The sequence below is a fragment of the Odocoileus virginianus genome, chromosome 21 (genome assembly GCF_023699985.2).
Source record: "Odocoileus virginianus isolate 20LAN1187 ecotype Illinois chromosome 21, Ovbor_1.2, whole genome shotgun sequence".
Lineage (NCBI taxonomy): Eukaryota > Metazoa > Chordata > Mammalia > Artiodactyla > Cervidae > Odocoileus > Odocoileus virginianus.
Genome location: NC_069694.1, coordinates 144,575 through 160,025, shown reverse-complemented (window position 1 = coordinate 160,025; position 15,451 = coordinate 144,575). Strand labels below are relative to the sequence as shown.

At 39.4% G+C, this 15,451-nt stretch overlaps 1 protein-coding gene across 3 annotated transcripts in view; it reads right to left on the bottom strand.

The window, feature by feature from the left end:
* Nucleotides 1-1,447: 1,447 nt before the first annotated feature.
* The window catches only part of CNGA1 (cyclic nucleotide gated channel subunit alpha 1), a 60,459-nt gene continuing 46,455 nt past the window's right edge, over nucleotides 1,448-15,451 (bottom strand). For all 3 annotated transcript variants that reach the window (XM_070451930.1, XM_070451931.1, XM_070451932.1), the window contains 5 exons: nucleotides 7,641-7,682; nucleotides 7,443-7,553; nucleotides 6,141-6,248; nucleotides 4,792-4,898; nucleotides 1,448-3,286 (listed from right to left, as the gene is read on the bottom strand). In XM_070451930.1, coding sequence (XP_070308031.1) covers nucleotides 1,872-3,286; nucleotides 4,792-4,898; nucleotides 6,141-6,248; nucleotides 7,443-7,553; nucleotides 7,641-7,682 — 1,783 coding nt within the window. In that variant the 3' untranslated portion in view covers nucleotides 1,448-1,871. The remainder of the gene's footprint in view (nucleotides 3,287-4,791; nucleotides 4,899-6,140; nucleotides 6,249-7,442; nucleotides 7,554-7,640; nucleotides 7,683-15,451) is intronic.

Genomic DNA, 15,451 nt, shown 5'->3' with positions numbered 1-15,451 from the left:
TCAATAAATATCCTATTGGTAGAGTAGGATAACTTCCACCATTGGCATACACTGATAGAGGTCCATAGAGATATCTGAAATGTCAAATTAACATATTAAGTCATATTAAAGTCATATTAAGTCATGTTAAGTCATGTTAAGTCATAGTATTATAGGCATGGATAGAAACCTGAAATCGATCCCAGTGATCTGTGGTAGGAACTTACTGAGCCCCATCTGAGTTGAGCAGCAGAGCAGTATAGCTGATTGTCAGTGTCTTCTGTGAGCACACACTTGTCATATAGTCCCCGTTTCTTTTCTAGACCCATCCTCCCATTAACTCCTTCCTGACTCTCTTCTCGAGTTTAATGTATGAATTACCTAGGGGGTTGCTAAAATTCGGATTCTGATACCGCAGGTCTGTGTTAGGGCCTGAGATTCTGAATTGCTAAGAAGCTCCTATGATGCCCATGCTGGACTATAGTACTCCCGGGTCTCGTTTTCTAACAATTTCCTTTGTTCATCACCCAGCAAAAGTATTAGCTTTATCTCTTCTCCTTATTGCTGGTCAGTCAGAGAAAGGAGATAGTAACCAATTTCTGTCAAGGCTTAATAATCATAAATTTTAAAATTTATATAACTAAAGATTCTTACAATATTTTATGATTTTCAATTTCATGATTTTCAACTTCCCAGATGGTTCCGTGGTAAAGATCCTGCTTGCAATGCAGGAGACATGGGTTTGAGCCCTAGGTCAGGAAGATCCCCTCAAGAAGGAAATGGCAATCCAGTTCAGTAATCTTGCCTGGGAAATCCCACGGACCCAGGGCCTAATGGGCTGTAGCCCATGGGGTTGCAGAAGAGCCAGACAAGACTGAGCAACTAAAACAACAAGGCTTACTCGACAGCTCAAGCGGTAAAGCATCCACTTGTAATGCAGGAGATGCAGGTTCAATCCCTGGGTCCGGAAGTTCCCCTGGAGAAGGAAATGGCAACTCACTCTAGTATTCTTGCCTGAAAAATTCCATGGACAGAGGATCCTGGTGGGCTATAGTCCATGGGGTCACGAAGAGCCAGACACAACCAAACACAGCATAGTCATATGTGTGTGTGTATAGAAAAGGAAATGGCAACACACTCCAGTATTCTTGCCTGGAGAATCCCATGGATAGAGGAGTCTGGAGAACTTCAGCCCATGCAGCCGCAAAGAGCTGGACATGACTGAGCACACACACACCATGCGTGTATGTATGTGTGTGTGTGTGTGTGTACATATATATATATATATACACACACACATACACACATATATAAATATGATTTGTCCTGCTTATATCAGTAAGAAATTTCTTTCAACCATTCTTCCCAAGCTCTAGAGTAAATGATTAAGGTCTTTAAAATGACCTGGAAGCTCTAAAATGTCCTAAACTCTTGACTAAATTATCAAATAAATAATATTCGCTATAACTTTAGGATTTATCTCACTTTATTGCATTTTAATTCTTTTTAAATAGTATCCTGAACATGAGGTACATGATAATTTTCAGTTGCTCCTGAGAAATATAAATTGTCTGAAAGTGAGAGATGCTTGTTCACTTTTATAAAGAGTGTAACATAAAAGGACCATATGTGAAAAAAATTAGAAGATAAGAGATGCTGACAAATTAATTGGTTCATATCTTTGCAGGTTATCCATTGTGAAAAATTCTAAGTGTGATGATTCTTTAGCCACAGTACCTCACAAGCAAATGTATGGCTTTGTGCCCTGCACCAAAGCACATTTTCCCTATGGAAAAATTCCCAGCTGAGTCATCCTTGTCTTCCAGCTTGCAGGTACCTTCATCATATCACCAAAAGGATCCTGAGGAACGTCCTTATGAAAAACCAGCTTTTCAGTCCTGTGTAGAGTCTGCGGGCCCACTTTCAGTCCCAGATCCTTCGATAGCTGAAAATTCTGTGTCAATAAGCGGTTTCAGGAATTTCTCAACCTTGGTCAGTCTCTGTTTCAGTTTCTGCTGCATTGACTCATACTCAGCCAGGATCCGAGCAAACCTTGTTTGCAGGAGGTCTACTGAGCTCTCCATTCGGGTGACCTTCTCCTCGAGATCTTTAGGATCACTTCCAGCATTTGCAATGTTTATGTCCAATAGACCATCTTTCATCAAGATTTGCTTCCCTTTCTCTTCTAGCATACCTTTGGCATCTGGGTACTCAGTTAGAGCTTCCATGAGGTCATCTTTTGAGAGACAGAATAGATCTGAGTAGCCAATGCTTTTAATATTGGCTGTTCTTCGATTGCCAGCTTTGCTACCTTTAATATTAAGGATACTGATTTCACCAAAGTAGCTGCCATCACTCAATACCACAAACTGAGTGATCCCATCATCAGCCACCACAGCGAGTTTGCCTTCCTTGATGATGTACATCTCTCGGCCAATATCCCCTTTCTTGCAAATGTAATCTCCAGGACTGTAGACTTGGGGTTGTAATTTCAAGACCAACTCCACCAACAGACCAGCTTCACAGTCCGCAAAAATGCGCACCTTTTTTAATGTGTCTAAGTGAACGTTGATGGCGATCTCTGCTCTTAATTTATCAGGTAGATACTTCAAGACTTCTCTCTCATCCACTGTTTTTTTGTTGGTCCACAGATAGTCGAACCATTTAATAACTCGCTTTTCCATATCTTTGCTTACATTTCGAAAATGCATGTATTGCTTGATCGCGTCAATTCTTGCTTGAAATTCTGCCCTGGCTGCATTCATGTTGGAAATCATAGAACCTATGTTACCGACAATGGTGGCAAAAATTAACACTCCAATGAGGAAATCAGCCACCACAAAGAAATACTCAGAATCCCTCACGGGAGGTGGTGTTTCCCCAATAGTGGTCAAAGTCAGTGTAGACCAGTAAAGACTGTACACATATTTTCTAGCCAAACGGCCAAAATCAGGATCATTAACATCAGGATAGACCCATGTGTCATTTCCAAACCCAATAGCCTTGGAAATAGAGAAGTACACACACGCATTCCAATGGATGATGATGATGATATACATAACAAGGTTAGAGATCCTGAAGATGTTTGGGTAGTTTGTCCTTGTTTCTGTTCTCTGGAAGAATTCAAACATTCGAGAGATCCTTAACAATCTGTTTAATCTAATTTCTGGATAATTCCAGCCGAACTTAATATACAGCAGATCAGTTGGGATCACTGATAGAACATCAAGTTTAAATTGAAAGGTTGATTTATACTTCTCTATGAGTTTACGCTCTTCCTTCACCAGTAGTCCTTGTTCTAGGTAACCTAAAATAGAAAAAAAAAGTGTTTTTCCTTTTTATGTCATTGTGAATTTTTCTACAGTAACTCTCAACCAACTTCGTTGAGTTCAAAACAAGAGTTCATTTCAATAAATATGCTTTCAGCAATGTAATGAGATCAACATATGACCATGGAAAAGGTTCTTTTGCAGAAATAAAAAATAAAGCTTTATAAGTACAAAAGTGAGAGATTATATGCAATGTATAAATATGAGGTATATATGCAAATTTCTCTAGGCTCAGCATCTTGTCCAGGTAAAGCTATTCTTTTTATGAACAATGTTCATACGAAGTTCTCTGCGTGCTCTAGCACTGTGTTTAATTCCTCGTGCCACTCTTGTCAGAATCCCAGCCTCACCCTTGAAGCTTGGGTACTTTCTTGCTGTCTGACTATCCTGCATATTCTTGCCTTACCCCTTCAATGTGAAGCATATCTTCTTAGAGGCTTCATTTTCATATCTCTTTCTTGCCCTTCCCCAGGCTAACTTAGACATCTGGGATCTTCCTTTCTCTTAAGCTGCTACCATGGGCTTTGTGTATTAAACCCAGAATTTCAGTGATCTGAAATATTTCACTAGGGAAAATTTTATTTCTCTTCCTATTTTGGTTACCAGAGCTGTGCATAGAACAGAACTGAAATATTGTTTCAGTGCACTGATACTAGAGAATGTCACTATTTTACATAATGATTCTTAAAAGCCATTCTCTGCATACACAGGTTACCTTTGCATGTAGAGAGCAGTATGGAAACAATGAGCTTATTCCTATTTAACAAGAATACTTAAGTAAGAAGCTATCAGATTCTGCCCAGATTATTGGTCAATAATGCCTCCCCATGAACCATAAAGTTGAATTAAGGATGTATGTCCTGCTTCTTATATATTTCTAGGAAAGCTCTGCTAAGTACAATGACCTTTCCCCCCATGTCTCTTCAAGGTACCTCTGTTAAGTAGCAATTACCTTTTCCTCACAGAGCTGCAGAGTACTTCTGTTCTCTCTGTTCCTCTTGCCTGGTATAAACCCAGTGAACAGGCTAATGGAGGAAAACCATCAATCCACATCCAGAAGGTTGCTAGTAATGTCCTTCTGGATCAGTTGGAGTGGCCTAAACCTGTGGGTTGGCCTTCCCTGGTGGCTCAGATGGCAAAGAACCTGTCTGCAATACGGAAGACCCAGGTTAAGTCCTTGAGTCAAGAAGATCCCCTGGAGAAGGGAATGAGAGCCCACTCCAATAGTCTTGCCTGGAGGAGTCCATGGACAGAGGAACTTGGCAGGCTACAGTCCATGGGGTCGCAAAGAGTCAGACACAACTGAGCGACTAACACACAAGAGCCTGTGGGTGGGTATGTGGTACTCTTGCTTTCAATGGTGCCTTTTCTTCTCAAACAAACCTTTGTGTTTTTTTTAAGAATACCTGAATTAATAAATTTCAAATTAAACATAGAGACAAAAGCACAAAATTGCAAAATATCCAAAACTAAACATATTTACCTGTCCTTGTTCGTACAAACATATCAAGAAGATAGACTATATCTGATAAGTAATCAAAAACGAGCCAGTATTCTAGGTAATCAGACTGAAGTTCATCAAAACATGCTCTGTAAAAGAAAAACTTGTATAAATAAAATGAAATGGACCAATTTAAATAAATTTAAATAAAATTCCTCTTTGTATACTTTGTCAACAAAGGTCCGTCTAGTCAAGGCTATGGTTTTTCTAGTAGTCATGTATGGATGTAAGAGTTGGACTATAAAGAGAGCTGAGCATCGAAGAATTGATGCTTTTGAAGTGTGGTGTTGGAGAAGACTCTTGAGAGTCCCTTGGACTGCAAGGAGATCCAACCAGTCCATCCTAAAGGAGATCAGTCCTGAGTGTTCATTGGAAGGACTGATGCTGAAGCTGAAGCTCCAATACTTTGGCCACCTGATGTGAAGAGCTGACTCATTGGAAAAGGCCCTGATGCTGGGAAAGATTGAGGGCAGGAGGAGAAGGGGATGACAGAGGATGAGATGGTTGGATGGCATCACTGAGTCAATGGACATGGGTTTCGGGAGACTCTGGGAGTTGGTGATGGACAGGAAGGCCTGGCATGCTGCAGTTCATGGGGTCGCAAAGAGTCAGACACGACTGAGCAACTGAACTGAACTGAACTGAGAAATACAATACACTAAGGTGAGGAGGGGCCCTTAGAATCCATTTACTCAACCACGGTTTTCCCAAATTTATTCCCATATCTGAGGGTTAGATTTAGTTTTTTCACTTTTCCAAATTTCAACATTCTTTCCATTATACCAGTCAGCTTTGTGAAAATATCAAATGAAAATAAATGGCTCAAGCTAATGTCAAAATATTGATAATTTTTGGTGATACACATTGATAACCAGGTTCATACTCACTGTTTATACCCAAAGTTCCTCAGGAAATCACACTTGGCCCTAGGTGACTGAGATGTTCACTGTCTAAAAGACAAGGAACCATAGATACTACTTGGGAAACCCATCTTGCTCTATAAAATCTAGATCCTTGATCTTTTTCCAGTTTTGGCAATTTTCTTTTTCTTGCAGGCCAAAGAAAATAAAAAGTTTCTCTCAAAACTCTAATTAAATGATTGAGCAATTCAAAAGTTTAAAAGTACGCCCATATCCCCCATCCCAATTCTGGATTTCAAAGGAGATTGGAAACCAAAGAACTCTTGATCTTAGGAAAACACAGAGAATGATGTAACATCTAGAAAACTAGTGGTGGAGCAAGGTGTGTCCTGAAGAGTTCCAAGCCAAACTGTTAAGTCAGTGAAATTGGAAACTAGAAGCGGGTTGAGATCCATAAAAATATATAGACACCTTGCAATAATCATGGTCCAGTTATACATAACAGGTAAGGTGATGCAGAACAGCCAGTTGTAATACGTATTTCCTGAGGGATCAATAACCACGACTTCCTTCTTCTCTCTAGCAGCAATTAGAAATAAATGGAAGGTTACCAAAAAACAAGATTTTTATTTCACATATCAAATATGGTTACACCCATCACCCACAGTTAATGATATAAAAACAAGCTGGAGAAGCTCACTCCACAGTGGGAAGACTAGTTTGGAATAGTGCATTAATCATAAGAAACTGGTTAGTGAGGAGTGGATAGTTAAATTATTAGTCTCACATTAAACCATACTTTAGACTTTATCCAAGCCCTTATTTTACTGTGATGCTGCAGGCACTTCTATCACTCTAGCTAGTGAGAAAGAACAACGGCACAGATCATGCCAAACTCTGGATATTCCACAGATCCCTTTGGAGGGTTATGGGTGGTGGGAGAATGATGGTTTTGCCACTCCCCTTACCAGGTAATATAACAATCAGGGACCACATTGTGAGGGGGAACTCATGGCTTCTTTCTCATCTGTATGGAGAGAAGAATATAGCACAATCTAATAAAAAGTACTCGTCCTTAAGTGTGCATGAAGACTTGAGAAGCAATAGAGGACAAGAGAAGGAAGAAAGGAAGAAACTATACCATCAAATGACATTTTAAAAAACTTTCTGGTATAAAGCCTATTATTTTTAAGGATTTTCCCTTTATACATCAACAAATTTCTAACAGGCACAAATCATTAAACCATTGTCTGATAAAGAGTTTTCTTTGACTAAGCTAAAAGAACAGTTTTTTCTTTAATTATAAAGTAAAAAGATAGCTTGGAAAACATCACTCAGTCTTATTCTTATGAAATTCTAACTCTTAAGCATGACTTTTGTAATGAGACTACTTTAGATTATTTGCCATGCAGTATGTATGACTCAAAAACATTAATGAAATTATTAAATTTTTACTTCAAATAAAAAATTATGGTAAGATCCTAGAAATGCAACTTTCTTTGGATTCTAAATATGTCCCAATAGTAAGTTTATCTTCATCAGTGCTTGAGGAAGGAAATTAACTATGACACTGAAAATTCTTGATGAGAAAATTAAGATTAAGACTACCATTGCTAATTTTAAGGAAATTGGAAAAAAATTAATTCACATTTGATAACAATTTATTTAGCCTTTACACAGGGCCTCTGTCCTATAAATTTCTGGGAAATTATCTCTGCATCCAAAACCCATCACAAATTTACTTCAAATCTCAATGCCATTAAAAATACTTACTCCTCTTTCTTATCTTTGCCTTTCTCCTCTTTCTTTTTCTTGTCTTTGTCCTTTTCTTTCTTCTGTTTCTTTTCTGGGTCCTTTTTATTTTCATTTTTACCATCTGGCTTGCTGAAAAAGTGAATGATATAGTTGGTAAAACACAAAAATGTTATGGGCAGAAAAATGTGGAGTCATTGAAGCCAAAGTCTCACTTACCTCTTCTTTTCCTTTTTCTTTTTCTTCTTTTCTTTTGGTTCTCTATAGGAAAAAACAGTATCTGCATCACACAAACAAATTATGTTCTGACTTCCATTCTTATTCACTTTCCTCTTCATTAGGCAAGAATTCTGAGCTTTGTGTTCAAAGACACAACTCCATGTTCAGAGACCAGAAATCTGGTCTCTTAATGGAGGGTTCAACCAAAAATAGACACATACCCAGATAAGAAGCAAATAAAAATTCCCGGGAATTAGTGCATGTAGAAAATTGGAGAAAATGGAGGTGGATAAAGGCATAAACCCAGGGAGGGAAATTTACAAAATAACAGCCATAAGAGTGCACTTTCAAAGTCTCAATGCATATCCCAAAAATGGCTACTTAAACTTTCAGCTTCTTGATGTCACTTAGATTTATACTTGAATAAGAACTTTAAGAATTTCCAGAAAATGTCATGACATTTCTCTAGAGGGGTAATCCTGGCTGAAGCAATGTTTTATGAGCAGTCAAAAAGTACTGTGGTAACAGAATTAGAACTCCAGTTCTTAGAATCATTCACTGGATTTGAGATCATCTTCTATGTACAGTTTCATCTTGCGTGGAGAGTATGTGATTAGAGGTCTCTTTCTGCAGTTGGCTTTCTCTGTCAGCAGAAGAATGGATTCTGGAGTCAGAGCGAAAGTCATAGTAGGCTGTCATTGTTGGCTCAGATGTCTTGGGAAAACGTATTATTCAGAGTTGAATGAACAAGCATCTCATCCCTACTGGGATAGTCAGATGATGCTGTTAAAGAGAAGTAGGGGAGGAGGAGCCAGGATGGCGGAGGAATAGGACGGGGAGACCACTTTCTCCCCTACAAATTCATCGAAAGAACATTTGAACGCTGAGCAAACTTAACAAAACAACTTCTGACCGCTAGCATAAGACATCAGGCACATCAGAAAAGCAGCCCATCGTCTTCGAAAGGAGGCAGGACAAAATATAAAAGATAAAAAGAGAGACAAAGGAGCTAGGGATGGAGACCCGTCCTAGGGAGTCGTAATAGAGGAAGTTTCCAAGCACCAAGAAACCCTCTCACTGGCGGGTCTGGGGGAAGTTTTTGAATCTCGGAGGGCAACCTAACTGGGAGGAAAAATAAATAAAACCCACAGATTACATGCCTAAAAGCAACTCCCAGCAGAAAAGTACCCCAGACGCCTGCATCCACCACCAGCAAGTGGGGGCGGAACGGAGAGGAGCAGGCGGCATTGCTTAGGGTAAGGACCGGGCCCAAATGCCCTGAGGGCAATTGGAGGGAGCTACTGTGAGATAGCAACTTAAACTGTGGGATAGAAAGAGAGAGAGAAAATTAACTGGCCCAAACACACTGCCAGCCCTTCGCAGAACAAAGGGACTGAGCAATTCCAGGGAAGAGCTAGCCGGCGGTGGACCGGCCCATCCCCCACCAGAGGCAGGAGGCAGGGGGGAGGGGAAAGGGGCAAACTCGGCCCCAGAGACGGCACCCCCTACCAAACTGCAAACAGGCCTCCAGTTTCTAACCAAAGACTTCCTGAGATTCTGGATGGTCGACATCCGCCGGGAGGATCGTGGCTAGAGGCCAGCTCCCCAGAACAGACACGAGGCACACGCACCCGACTGGCGCGCAGAAACCGAGGCTGGGACTGGGGCTGCGGAGGGGACAAGGTGCGCCGCACTGGGGAGAGTGCGCCCGTCAAGCTCCTGGCGGCGGCCTGAGCTGCTCAGGCCGGGGAAGGCACAAAACGCAGGCCCAACCGAGTCCGAGTTTTTGTGGAGTAGCCGAAAACTGGAACCGCACGCAACACAGGGTCCGCTCCATATAGAGCAGCCGGGAGCCTGAGCGGTGTAGACGGGGAAAGCACACACCCGTGAGCGGGGCAAACCCAGTGTGGCCGGAGCACTGTGAGTTGTACCCACGCACAGCGATATCTCTTCTGCAGCGCCCCTCCCTCCCTGCAGCAAGACTGAACCAGCGAACCTAAACAAGAGAGCACCTCCGCCCGCCTGTGTCGGGGCGGAAATTAGACACCGAAGAGACCGGCAAACAGAAGCCAAATAAACAAAGGGAACCGCTTCAGAAGCGACTGGTGACACCGACTACACCGGAAGGGGCCTGTAGATATTGAGAAGGGTAAGCTGGAATGAGGAGCTACCTGAAACTGAACCGAACCCACACTGACCACAACAGCTCCAGAGAAATTCCTAGATATATTTTTACTTTTTTTTTTAATTAAAAATTTTTCTTTTCTTTATTCTTTCTCTTTTATTTTCTTTTAAAATTCCCTATCACTCCTCCATTACTCCTTAACATTCATTTTCATTTTCATATATTTTTACTACTTTTTTTATTAGGAAAAAAATTTTTTTTGTTTTTTTTTCCTCTTATTTTCTTTTAAAGTCCTCTATTACTCCTCTATTACTCCTTAATTTTCATTTTCATTTCACTATAACCTTGCAAAGAAAAAAAAAAAGAAGCCCTAATTTTAAACCGAACTTCATATATATTTCTAAAATTTTTTGTGTTTTTTTTTTCCATTTATTTTTATTAGTTGGAGGCTAATTACTTTACAACATTGCAGTGGTTTTTGTCATACATTGAAATGAATTAGCCATGGATTTACATGTATTCCCCATCCCGGTCCCCCCTCCCACCTCCCTCTCCACCCCATCCCTCTGGGTCTTCCCAGTGCACCAGGCCCGAGCACTTGTCTCATGCATCCAACCTGGGCTGGTGATCTGTTTCATCCTAGATATACATGTTTCGATGCTGTTCTCTTGAAACATCCCACCCTCGCCTTCTCCCACAGAGTCCAAAAGTCTGTTCTATACATCTGAGTCTCTTTTTCTTTTTTTGCATATAGGGTTATCGTTACCATCTTTCTAAATTCCATATATATGTGTTAGTATACTGTAATGGTCTTTATCTTTCTGGCTTACTTCGCTCTGTATAATGGGCTCCAGTTTCATCCATCTCATTAGAACTGATTCAAATGAATTCTTTTTAATGGCTGAGTAATATTCCATGGTGTATACCACAGCTTCCTCATCCATTCGTCTGCTGATGGGCATCTAGTTTGCTTCCATGTCCTGGCTATTGTAAACAGTGCTGCGATGAACATTGGGGTGCACGTGTCTCTTTCGGATCTGGTTTCCTCAGTGTGTATGCCTAGAAGTGGTATTGCTGGGTCATATGGCAGTTCTATTTCCAGCTTTTTAAGGAATCTCCACACTGTTTTCCATAGTGGCTGTACTAATTTGCATTCCCACCAACAGTGTAAGAGGGTTCCCTTTTCTCCACACCCTCTCCAGCATTTATTGCTTGTAGACTTTTGGATAGCAGCCATCCTGACTGGCATGTAATGGTACCTCATTGTGGTTTTGATTTGCATTTCTCTGATAATGAGTGATGTTGAGCATCTTTTCATGTGTTTTTTTGCCATCCGTGTGTCTTCCTTGGAGAAATGTCTGTTTAGTTCTTTGGCCCATTTTTTGATTGGTCCATTTATTTTTCTGGAATTGAGCTGCAGGAGTTGCTTGTATATTTTTGAGATTAATCCTTTGTCTGTTGCTTCGTTTGCTATTATTTTCTCCCAATCTGAGGGCTGTCTTTTCACCTTGCTTATAGTTTCCTTTGTTGTGCAAAAGCTTTTAAGTTTCATTAGGTCCCATTTGTTTATTTTTGCTTTTGCTTCTAAAATTCTGGGATGTGGGTCATAGAGGATCCTGCTGTGATTTATGTCGGAGAGTGTTTTGCCTATGTTCTCTTCTAGGAGTTTTATAGTTTCTGGTCTTACATTTAGATCTTTAATCCATTTTGAGTTTATTTTTGTGTATGGTGTTAGAAAGTGTTCTAGTTTCATTCTTTTACAGGTGGTTGACCAGTTTTCCCAGCACCACTTGTTAAAGAGGTTGTCTTTTTTCCATTGTATATCCTTGCCTCCTTTGTCGAAGATAAGGTGACCATAGGTTCGCAGATTTATCTCTGGGCTTTCTATTCTGTTCCATTGATCTATATTTCTGTCTTTGTGCCAGTACCATACTGTTTTGATGACTGTGGCTTTGTAGTAGAGACTGAAGTCAGGCAGGTTGATTCCTCCAGTTCCATTCTTTCTCAAGGTTACTTTGGCTATTCGAGGTTTTTTGTATTTCCATACAAATTGTGAAATTATTTGTTCTAGTTCTGTGAAAAATACCATTGGTAGTTTGATAGGGATTGCATTGAATCTATAGATTGCTTTGGGTAGTATAGCCATTTTGACAATATTGATTCTTCCAATCCATGAACACGGTATATTTCTCCATCTGTTTGTGTCCTCTTTGATTTCTTTCATCAGTGTTTTATAGTTTTCTATGTATAGGTCTTTTGTTTCTTTAGGTAGATATACTCCTAAGTATTTTATTCTTTTTGTTGCAATGGTGAATGGTATCATTTCCTTAATTTCTCTGTTTTCTCATTGTTAGTGTATAGGAATGCAAGAGATTTCTGTGTGTTAATTTTATATCCTGCAACTTTACTGTATTCGTTGATTAGCTCTAGTAATTTTCTGGTAGAGTCTTTAGGGTTTTCTATGTCGAGGATCATGTCATCTGCAAACAGAGAGAGTTTCACTTATTCTTTTCCTATCTGGATTCCTTTTACTTCTTTTTCTGCCCTGATTGCTGTGGCCAACACTTCCAAAACTATGTTGAATAGTAGTGGTGAGAGTGGGCACCCTTGTCTTGTTCCTGATTTTAGGGGAAATGCTTTCAATTTTTCACCATTGAGGGTGATGCTTGCTGTGGGTTTGTCATATATAGCTTTTATTATGTTGAGGTATGTTCCTTCTATTCCTGCTTTCTGGAGAGTTTTAATCATAAATGGATGTTGAATTTTGTCAAAGGCTTTTTCTGCATCTATTGAGATAATCATATGGTTTTTATCTTTCAATTTGTTAATGTGGTGTATTACATTGATTGATTTGCAGATATTAAAGCATCCTTGCATTCCTGGGATAAAGCCCACTTGGTCATGGTGTATGATTTTTTAAATATGTTGTTGGATTCTGTTTGCTAGAATTTTGTTAAGGATTTTTGCATCTATGTTCATCAGTGATATTGGCCTGTAGTTCTCTTTTTTTTGTGGCATCTTTGTCTGGTTTTGGAATTAGGGTGATGGTGGCCTCATTGAATGAGTTTGGAAGTTTACCTTCTTCTGCAATTTTCTGGAAGAGTTTGAGTAAGATAGGTGTTAGCTCTTCTCTAAATTTTTGGTAGAATTCAGCTGTGAAGCCATCTGGTCTTGGGCTTTTGTTTGCTGGAAGATTTCTGATTACAGTTTTGATTTCCTTGCTTGTGATGGGTCTGTTAAGATCTTCTATTTCTTCCTGATTAAGTTTTGGAAAGTTATACTTCTCTAAGAACTTGTCCATTTCTTCCAAGTTTTCCATTTTATTGGCATAGAGCTGCTGGTAGTAGTCTCTTATGATCCTTTGTATTTCAGTGTTGTCTGTTGTGATCTCTCCATTTTCGTTTCTAATTTTGTTAATTTGGTTCTTCTCCCTTTGTTTCTTAATGAGTCTAGCTAATGGTTTGTCAATTTTGTTTATTTTTTCAAAAAACCAGCTTTTAGCTTTGTTGATTTTTGCTATGGTCTCTTTAGTTTCTTTTGCATTTATTTCTCCCCTAATTTTTAAGATTTCTTTCCTTCTACTAACCCTGGGGTTCTTCATTTCTTCCTTCTCTAGTTGCTTTAGGTGTAGAGTTAGGTTATTTATTTGACTTTTTTCTTGTTTCTTGAGGTAGGCCTGTAATGCTATGAATCTTCCCCTTAGCACTGCTTTTACAGTGTCCCACAGGTTTTGGGTTGTTGTGTTTTCATTTTCATTCATTTCTATGCATATTTTGATTTCTTTTTTGATTTCTTCTATGATTTATTGGTTATTCAGAAGCATGTTGTTTACCCTCCATATGTTTGAATTTTTAATAATTTTTTTCCTGTAATTGAGATCTAATCTTACTGCACTGTGGTCAGAACAAATGACTGGAATGATTTCAATTTTTTTGAATTTACCAAGACTAGATTTATGGCCCAGGATGTGATCTATTCTGGAGAAGGTTCTGTGTGCATTTGAGAAAAAGGTGAAGTTGATTGTTTTGGGGTGAAATGTCCTATAGATGACAATAAGGTCTAGCTGGTCCATTGTGTCCTTTAAAGTTTGTGTTTCCTTGTTCATTTTCTGTTTAGTTGATCTATCCATAGTTGTGAGTGGGGTATTAAAGTCTCCTACTATTATTGTGTTACTATTAATTTCCTCTTTCATATTCGTTAGTGTTTGCCTTACATATTGCGGTGTTCCTATGTTGGGTGCATATATATTTATAATTCGTATATCTTCTTCTTGGATTGATCCTTTGAACATTATGTAGTGTCCATCTTTGTCTCTTTTCACAGCCTTTATTTGAAAGTCTATTTTATCTGATATGAGTATTGCGACTCCTGCTTTCTTTTGGTCTCCGTTTGTGTGGAATATTGTTTTCCAGCCCTTAACTTTTAGTCTGTATGTGTCCCTTGTTTTGAGGTGGGTCTCTTGTAGACAGCATATATAGGGGTCTTGCTTTTGAATCCATTCAGCCAGCCTTTGTCTTTTGGTTGGGGCATTCAACCCATTTACATTTAAGGTAATTATTGATAGGTGTGGTCCCGTTGCCATTTATTTTGTTGTTTGGGGTTCACGTTTATACCACCTTTCTGTGTTTCCTGTCTAGAGAAGATCCTTTAGTATTTGTTGAAGAGCTGGTTTGGTGGTGGTGAATTCTCTCAGCTTTTGTTTGTCTGTAAAGCTTTTGAGTTCTCCTTCATATCTGAATGAGATCCTTGCTGGGTAGAGTAATCTAGGTTGTAGGTTATTCTCTTTCATTACTTTAAGTATGTCCTGCCATTCCCTTCTGGCCTGAAGGGTTTCTATTGATAGATCAGCTGTTATCCTTATGGGGATCCCTTTGTGTGTTATTTGTTGTTTCTCCCTTGCTGCTTTTAATATTTGTTCTTTGTGTTTGATCTTTGTTAATTTGATTAATATGTGTCTTGGGGTGTTTCGCCTTGGGTTTATCCTGTTTGGGACTCTCTGGGTTTCTTGGACTTGGGTGGCTACTTCCTTCCCCATTTTAGGGAAGTTTTCAGCTATTATCTCCTTGAGTAACTTCTCATGGCCTTTCTTTTTGTCTTCTTCTTCTGGGACTCCTATGATTTGAATGTTGGGGCGTTTCACATTGTCCCAGAGGTCCCTGAGGTTGTCCTCGTTTCTTTTGATTCTTTTTTCTTTTTTCCTCTCTGCTCCATTTATTTCCACCATTTTATCTTCTAACTCACTTATCCTATCTTCTGTCTCTGTTATTCTACTCATGGTTCCCTCCAGAGTGTTTTTGATTTATTTCATTATTAATTTTTAATTGACTTTTTTTAATTTCTTCTAGGTCCTTGTTAAACCTTTCTTGCATCTTCTCAATCTTTGTCTCCAGGCTATTTATGTGTAACTCCACTTTTTTTCCAAGATTTTGGATCATTTTTATTATCATTATTCTAAATTCTTTTTCAGGTAGATTCCCTATCTCCTCCTCTTTTGTTTGACTTGGTGGGCTTTTTTCGTGTTCCTTTACCTGTTGGGTATTTCTCTGCCTTTTCATCTTGTTTAGATTGCTGTGTCTGGAGTGGGCTTTCTGTATTCTGGTGGTGTGTGGTTCCTTTTTATTGTGGAGGTTTCACCCAGTGGGTGGGGTTGGACGATTGGTTTGTCAAGTTTTCCTGGTTAGGGAAG